This window comes from Mytilus trossulus, chromosome 7 (assembly GCF_036588685.1).
Source record: "Mytilus trossulus isolate FHL-02 chromosome 7, PNRI_Mtr1.1.1.hap1, whole genome shotgun sequence".
NCBI lineage: Eukaryota > Metazoa > Mollusca > Bivalvia > Mytilida > Mytilidae > Mytilus > Mytilus trossulus.
In genome coordinates, this window is record NC_086379.1 from 8,484,075 (window position 1) to 8,493,724 (window position 9,650).

The window sequence follows — 9,650 nt, forward strand, 5'->3', positions numbered from 1 at the left end:
TAAATTTGTACTAATATACGTATCAACTATGACACATCGTCCATTGTTAAAAGACTTAGAGTATATATTAAATCCGCTTTTATCGACATCACTTGGTTTCCAGCGGGAAGTCTTATTTGAACTTATACCAAGGTTTCTTTAACTTTTACCAAACCAAGTATGCAGTAAGGGTACATTAATTTGTATGAGTCAATATTTTCTAAGAATGAAAAACACCATCAACAAAGCAGTATTTACAAAAACAAACACCAACAAACAAAAAGAAGATTTGAATGACATAAATTAAATGACTGTTATTTATTTATTGACAGCTAAATCCATAATTCAATCTTATTACAGCAATTGAATAAAACAAAACACTTTAATATGCAACATTTCAGTAAATCACACCGATCCTGACTAACTATTATTTGTATTATTATGTTTTAACTCTATACAAAGAAATTGTGCTATGAGAGCCTGTAGTTTCTTCTCTTCTAAACAGGTAACACGATTTGCAAGTGGCAGGTTCTTCATCAAAAGATATAAAGAAACATGCAATTTCTACCAAACATGAGTAAGCACATTGAGTAAAAGAACAGCGTGTGACTTCTTTAATGAGAACAGGAAACAACGTCGTTGTATTCATCCTAGTCAGGTATATACTATTGCTTCCTCTGTCAGCTATTAAAAATACAGCATGATTTTAAATATCATATGCAACAGTATATAATATATTTGAATACGTATACAAAGAACATTATGCTTAATACTTCAATTTAAAACAAAAATCTAACTGTTTCCCTACCTTTGTTGAAGACAGATGCTTTTCATGAAGAAGTAAAAAATTATAATTACGGATGCCACATGTTGAACAGAGTCTGCTTATCCTTCCGGAGCACCTGATATCATCCCTAGTTTTTGTTGGGGTTCGTGTTGTTTATTCTTTAGTTTTCTATGTTGTGTCATGTGTACTTTGTTTGTCTGTTTGTCTTATTTAATTTTTTGCAATGGCGTTGTCAGTTTATTTTCGATTAATGAGTTTGACTGTCCCTTTGGTATTATTCGTTCCTCTTATAAAATGTATGGTAGAGGTAAAGCCAAATAAGAACTTCGTCCATTTTGTTTCTTTGTAATTTGAAAATGTTTTATTGACAAGAAATCAACTATTTCCTTTTTACGAAAATCTAGATTGCAGATGTTACTTTGAAATCGATAACAGTTTGCTAATCGCATATAATTGTGCTTTTCAATATAACAAACAATAACAGGAAAGGACTTTTTTTCAATTAGTAATTGCACTCGGTAGTAGTAATGCTTGTATTCAGTTAATTATTATACCATTTAAAACGCTTAAACCAGCGGTTTTATTTATGTATAAAACGATGAACTGAAACAAATATGATATACAACAAAAACGACATCCAATGAATAACAAACTGATTTTAGTAGGCAAATACAGAAAGTGCCAGAGTTAAACATGTTGTGTATACCAGACTCTTCCTTGCAACACTGGATCGCGCTGTAACGTTAGGCCAAATTAAACTATACAAAAACAACAAATATAAGAGACAGCACCCCTAAGTTACATATCTTGCTTAGTAGAGACATGTATTAAACACCGCAAAAAGCATGCTATTTTAAATAACTGCACTTTGCTTATCTTTTAGCAAAATAAAAAAAACGGTAACTTACGCATCCAAGACGTTCCAGTGCACACATCCTTAACAACATCTTCAGAGGCGTCTCTGGTATCTAAATGGAATCCAACACATGTGATTCGTCCCTCAATGTTTGCATGTACCTCACTAAAATCTCCACCAATCCTCAATGTACCTGGAAATTCCTTGATGTTACGGTTGTTGAAAATTCCATAGATATCACTTACACCATCAATACGTACGTATATGTAACCTATTTCACCTATACCAAGTGAAATATAATACCATTTATATTTCGAAAATTGCTTACTTCCAGTGAAAGTTTTCACATCGGAACTTACTCTTCTGTAAACTTTTGACCTCATATTATTAATCCAAACTATTGTTTCCGTGATTCCTTCACTGTCTATATAATGAAACAAGGACGCAGGAGTGTCAGTTGTAAAGAAAAACCAACCTTGAAAACTGTAATGTTGTATTTTAGAAGTTGAAACATCAACAGCGACATCAATAAGAGAAGATCCGTCGAACGCCATAGCGTTAAAAGGGAAATCTTGTGGCTGGTGTTTAAATATGTTATTACATTCGCTATATACGTAAGTAGTTGTTAATACTTCTGATGAACATGTTTGGCTATCCAACGGCCATAGTCTCGTGAGAACTCCTGTATATACTTGTGTAGCTACAAATGTAAATGTGGAAAATGATTTGAAAACTGAATCGTAAACACTCTCATGACCTCTTACACAATAAAACAAGGTGATAATGTGGCGATCTATGAAACACAATTACAAGATATTAGACTATGATGGAAAGGATAAGATATTAATCCAAATTTAGTAGGTGATATATATGTATCGTTTCTCAAACAGACTAGATGCATTAAAGATAGAAATCTTAAAACAAGATTATTTTGGCGATATACATTGCATAATGACCACTAGACTAATGTTGGTTGAATACAAATACTATTAATTTTTTTTACAATTTAAAAAAAAAGTGGTATTGACAATTTTTAATCCTACAATAACAATGAATAATGAATTAACAAATCATCCACAACTATTACTTCAATTATCCACTTGTATTTTTGTCCATCTGATTAGTTAAGCCTTTTTCAACTGATTTTTATAGTTCGTTCTTATGTTGTACTGTTATACCGCTGTCCTAGGTTATTGGAAGGTTGGGAACCCCGCTAACATGTTTATTCCCGACACATTATTTATGTATGTACCTGTCCCAAGTCAGAAGCCTGTATATTCAGTGGTTGTCATTTGTTTATGTGTTACATATTTGTTTTTCGTTAATTTTTTTACGTAAATAAGGCCGTTAGTTTTCTCGTTTGAATTGTTTTACATTGTCTTATCGGGGCTTTTTATAGCTGACTATGCAGTATGGGCTTTGATCATTGTTGAAGGCCTTGCAGTAACCTATAGTTGTTAATGTCTGTGTCATTTTGGTCTTTTGTTGATATTTGTCTCATTGGCAATCATACCACATCTTCTTTTTTATACCTCAGACAAAGACGATGGTGGCTGCTATGTGTAGGTCATGTGTGCTCCAATAGATATCCATGTGTTTTATTGACTGTACAATAAACATTTGTTGTTGTTTTTTATATTGGCTAGAGGTATAGGGGATGTTTAAGATCTCAAAAAACAAATTTAACCCCGCTGCATGTTTGCAACGCCTGTCCGAAGTCAAGAGCCTTTTGGCCTTTGTTGGGCTTGATTTTTATTTTAATTTCTTTTGTTTATTTCGTAGTTTAGTGTGTCGTCTATTCTCACGGAACTAGAACACACTTTTGATTAGGGAGGAGACGAAGCACGACTCCGGGTTCGATATTTTCTCGCTGTATTAAGTATCAGTTGTTTTCTGTTATTTGACAGAGTTGTTGTCTCTTTGGCACATACACCACTCACATTTTCAACTTTATTGGCTTTCAACGGTTTGTTTTTTATAAGTGTTCTTTGTATATGTCGTGCGTCGTGTATAATAAACAAAATGCCTGATATCTTATTAGAAAATTCTGGAAGTAATTAGGACTTCCATATGTTACGTCAAACTGACACATAAAGACATGTGTAACTTCATAAGAATACTAAACTCAAATGACAATTAAAAAACGGAAAGTCCGTAATAAAAGCTTGAACATATCAAACGATTGGATAGCAACTGTCATATTTCTGACTTGGTACAGGATTTACATATGTGAACAGTGGTGAATTTAGCCTAGTGTTTTACCCAGCTTAACCTCTGACTTATATGACAGTTGTATCAAATTCACCGTTTTAAAATATAATGCATTAAGGGTAAAACTTTTAAATGCGAACATCATAACATTGTGATTGTTTTATAACGTACTATAGAGTAATTTTTCAACCAATGACGTAACATTATTTTTATGTTGGTGTACGAACAGTGAGATTACCAGTAGTTCTTCATATTGTGTAACCAAACAAAAACTACTTGGCACAAAATGTTAATTGAGTCACTCATGTCAACAACTGCACAGGTTTTCAATAAAAAAAAAACATTCTTTTCAATATAACAAACATTATTATGTTTTATTCAATGATATATTTTAATAATCAAATAATAATTTAAATAGAGACTTAATTAAACTTACAACTTGTCCACAAATGTAGAAACACAATGCATACTTTATATAAAAGATCCATATCATGTTTTGTTCTTTCCACCTTTACTAAGTAAACATTCCGAGGTAAAAGCCATGAGACAATCTGATATTTTATAGTGATACTAAATCATATAAATATAAATACGTATAGCAATTAACATTGTTGATGAGTTGAAGTGTTCTAGTTTATAAATTATGAATAATTCTTTTATGATCGTCCCTATTCAAATTGATAGATTTAAAAGATAAGTTTATATCTAATCACACCTAAGTCCTTAGACACTTGCATTGGATATTATCAAAGAGAGGATCCAGATCGTTTATCAATGGTTCATCAACACATCGAACAAATATTGCATACCCGGATGTGAACATGTACTATAGATCAGTGAAAATAGTAATCAAAGGTACCAGTTTTCTTTTATAAAATTCGCCAAATAAGGCTACTCAGTGACGCTTAGATCAACATACCTATTAAGCCAAATACAAAGTTGAATAGCATTGAGGATTTAACATTGTCGAAAAGGACGACACACTAAACTCTAAAACATACAAGAATGCATTGTGACATTCACATTTTTTATTGAAAGAGGATGCATACTACGCATTCATGTGATGTATGAAATGGACATTAAACCAGCAGGTATATTAAAGCAGCTCATGATTAGGAACACCCACAAACAGAATCGGGCCTAGTTCTGGTAGATTGTATATATACTCCTCAATCATTTGCCAAACGCAACTTAAGATATTTAATAAAGTACATTAACAAGAAAAATATTTCATAATAATCAAGTGACAGAATTTTACAGAGAGACTGTAGATGTCCGTTAATGTTCTGTCTACCATGTTTTGTATACTGCTGGAAATGATCAACAATAGATAATCATAATCCGATTTTAAAATTGAATCATTTTGTTAATGTTTTGTTTGAAATACACGCAATCTGCAAAATTGATATACTAACATCTTGAACAGTGGTAAATACGTTGACAACAAGGTTGTACAGTGAAAATGCATTGATAAAGTTGCTTGCATTTTCTGGTATGCATACTGCATTTATCGTGTCATACAGCATGCTTGATTCAATCAATGCTATACAATTTTTTATCGAGTGTATATTATTTGCACTTCAATGAATACTGTTGGTGTCTACACGTGTGTATTAACGAGTTTCGCCGATTTTTTAAATCAGCACGATGATCACATGTTGCTTAATTCTACTTCAATAGATTTCTAATGCAAAATTTAAGTCTCGTTTGTAATAATACAAAATCTGTTTGTTTTGCAAAACCAAGTACACGATGTTTTTAGTATTGATGTTATATTTTATTATTTTCATCGGATATTGATTATGAATCATTCTAAATACGAACGATTTTCCTATCCCAGCCAGATTATCTTATCCGCATCAAATTGGCCCTACTTTTGAAAATGTTGGTCATCATTGTATGCATCTTATTTTTTTACTTTCTTTGCAGTTTTACCTGAGCGTCACTGATAAGTCTAATGTAGACAAAAGACGCGTCTGAAGTATTAATATTTAAATGATTGTTGTAGGCTCATGATATTACAAACTTTTGGACAACACTTTTCGTAGGGCAGTGTTATTGACAATGTTGAGGTCACTGGTAAATACTTGGCTAGCAGGATTAAATGTGAATTGGGAACTACAATCTACCAAAGTTTGAATAAAGTGGATATATGAAATTACGGGGAGCCATACAGCCTTCAACAATAATGAGAATCCATACTTTATAGTCGTTAATAAAAGGCAGCGGGCCCCGATATAAATAAAGATCAATTCGAATTGAGCAGACTAAGCATATGATATTAATTCACACCATTGACCTATTTGAAAGTAACATTTACGTTTATTTGCGGTTTAGTTATTTCGGGCTTTATGTTTACCGAAATCATTAAACTTGTAAAGGCCTTGGCTTAATAGTTCACTCACAAATATGTATCTAATGTATTTATACACAGGAAAGAAAATGGCACAAAAATCTAAAAACTATATGTCACCGTACGTTCTTTAAAAGTCTAGCAATAACTAGGGACTCTTGATTTGAGTAAGGAGAAAATAGTGCGGCGAGGTTTTACAAGAATACATTAGAATGCAAGAATTGTTAATAACGCATTAAGAATGCAATGTGACGTAATAGTTTGTATAAAGCATGTTACGAAGTAATGTGACGTACGAACATAAAAATAGTTACAACAAATGGAAGTTTTTAACGACATTGACTGGCTATACAGCCCTTGCACGTTCGGTAAAAATAGTTAACAACAGGAAAATAATTGTTTTACTCGATTAATGAAACCCTTATACAGATTCGGGTATACTTCCTCAATGCATACCTCAATTCCACTGTTGCTTTTTGTTTGCATTATGTCAATAAAGTACATTTAAAATGTTATTTTAAAAGGGCAATAATTTTCAAAATAATTAAGTAATAGAGTTCTACAGAAAAAAACAGTTGATGCCTGTTTGTGTGCTGTCTTTTATGTTTTTTATTACGTCAGAAATGTTTAACAATAATTATTTTAATATCAGATTTATAACAATGCATAATTTTATTTTATTTTTATGTATCTTTTGAGATATATGAAATCTGACAAATTGATATGATAACATTTTGCTAAATAATGAATTTGTGCAAAACAAGTTTGTATAGTAACTTTACTTTTATTTAATGGATTGCATACTGCATTATTCGTGTCATACAGTATGATTGGTTTAATCATTGCAATACATTTCCAATATTATTTGTTGTCAAGTGTATACTATTTGTATTTCAATGAATAATTATGTTGGTGTCATTTGAAAGGTTTTGCTTATTTTGATGCATTATACTTTCATCAGTACTATATGTTCAGATATAGATCTCTAATAGAGAAATTTTCTAAAATATTTGATTCAAAGTTCTAGACCAACTTGTGAAAATGTGTATACCATAATGATAAATATGAGTAAACTAGTAAGCTATCATATATCATAAATAACTAGTATATAAATAGGATTCTTTGTTATTCACCGGGACAACATTTTAAAGCACCACCAAAATGTTAATCTTAATTTTTCAATCATAATATTATGAAAAATAAAGACGTCTCATCTTAAAGTAAAAACAAAAATCAATACAAGTAAGTTGTCTACTAAATCGATTTTAATTTTAGTTTTCTCGTTTGAATTGTTTTACATTGTCTTATTGGGTCCTTTTATATCTGACTATGTGGTATGGGCTTTGCTCATTGTTGAAGGCCGTACGGTGACCTATAGTTGTTAATGTCTGTGTCATGTTGGTCTTTTGTGGATAGTTGTCTCATTGGCAATCATACCACATCTTTTTTTTATATTTTAAAGTGATGATATCTGGACTGTTATACCCAAGCTGCATAGTTTTTTTGTCATCTACAAATACAACAATCAAATATGTTCTGCACGGTATCGTCCAAAAGAATGTAGCGTTGTGTGATTATAAAAACAACAATGGCATATTCGTGAATAGGAGAAACATTAGTCATAATAGATTTTATTGTTATTATGAAAGAGAGGTAAAAGATAACAAAATCATACGTTAAATCATCAGTTGAAATACACCTGGCAATATACTGACAGACAACAGTACACAAACAAACACAAAAAAGTAAAGACTGATCAACATAAACACCCCAAAAAATACGTTGGCGATAAAAGATGCCCCGGAAAGGGAGTTACATACACCGCCTGCAATGAGTCAACAGCTATAGACCACTTTCCATTAAGACCTAGCCAAAAGTGGTCTGGTGTTACTAATGTCAGTAAAATCTATAATTGTCTCACAGTACATGATATATTAGTAAATTGTACGAGTTGGTTGACCGATATGGAATTACCGTTTTACAAATGATATCGGACATGTTCCTTACGTCGTTTTACAACCCCTTTCCCTACATGAATGGGACCTACCAAATAAGACTTTTTACCGGATTTATTATAATATGAGCCACACGACGGGTGTAATGTGTAGATCAGGATCTGCTTACCCTTCCGGGGCACCTTTGATCACCCGTGGTTGGTGGGGTTTGCGTTGCTTATTCTTGTGTTTTCTACGTTGTCAAGTTTACTATTGTTTGTCTGTTTGTCTTTTTCATTTTTAGCGATAACGTTGTAAGTTTATTTTCGATTGATGAGTTTGAATGTCCCTCTGGAATCTTTCGTCTCTTATTTAGACATTATGATAGAATAGATTGCAAATAAGATACAGCTTTATAACAATAAATTATTTAGAAGCTAATCCCTTATGACTTTTCAAGGACATGAACTAAGTGTACACTTTAATTATAAAGTTTCATAATCAATAGAAGGTGACATTATGGTAGAATAATACACAACATTAATAGTACCCATTACATTTTATACATGCATGGTTGATTACAAGCTTGCTTTGTTGTGCATACTTGTATTTGTCCACTTTTGAGTCTGTTTTCCTTTGAATGTGTTCAACGGTTGATTGCATATTTATTACAAATGCTGTCTTATAAACGTAAACCTTATAACTCCATATTCACATTCAATTATATTTTGAAACAAAACATATATATTGGAGGTCTTTTCGTACTTGAATTGATGAATATATTTAAAAGTAGTATATTAAGCTAAACATATTCAATTTTATAATGGCAATTTTCGTTTAACCCAAATCGTTTTAACTCTGATGTGTAGTTGTTGCTGTCAACTATATCATATGGCCTCAACGCACACAAGAACAATATAACACATCACGTCACAAATGTGTTGTCAAGATACTATAAATGTACTCTTTCAATAAAGATTCCTGCAATAAATTTTTATTTATCGTCACTTCAAAAATATTATATAGTATGAACTCAAAAAGATTCAAACTTTCATTCACTTAAATGCTTTGTGAATGGTTCGATGTAATAAATTGTCATTCTTACCTATGTCTTTTATTGCGCCCTTATTGCCCTATAATGAATCATTTAGTTTGTGATATGGAAAACCCTGATGTAATACTTTTATAGTAAAACATGACTTTCTCTCCCTAAAATCTAATCCGTTATAACATACTCGAGCGAATCATACAAGTTGAGATATATAAACACAATCTAAAAATGGATAATTAAAGATAGAAAATTAAAAATAATCCCTTTTATCATACATTTTTGTATTAAGCTTCCCGTTGATGATAAAGATATCAAGATCGGCGAAAGGGTAGTGGTCATTGATAGTATTAGCTTTATTTAAAGTAAGTTCAACAGGATACATACTGAAGTCTTCATTATTGAGAACCAATATATCATCCAAATATCTACAAGTATTGTTAATTTTTTGTATCAAATGATGTTTCGATGAGTCTTTGCTG

The 9,650-nt window shown here is 31.6% G+C and overlaps 1 protein-coding gene across 1 annotated transcript; it reads right to left on the reverse strand.

The window, feature by feature from the left end:
- Nucleotides 1–418: 418 nt before the first annotated feature.
- On the reverse strand, nt 419–4,368 carry LOC134726135 (uncharacterized). Its single transcript, XM_063590532.1, has 3 exons — nt 4,270–4,368; nt 1,675–2,322; nt 419–663 (listed from the first exon to the last, which is right to left on the reverse strand). Exons 1-3 carry the CDS (start codon nt 4,319–4,321, stop codon nt 419–421), a joined length of 945 nt encoding a protein of 314 aa, XP_063446602.1. The 5' UTR covers nt 4,322–4,368.
- Nucleotides 4,369–9,650: the final 5,282 nt, after the last annotated feature.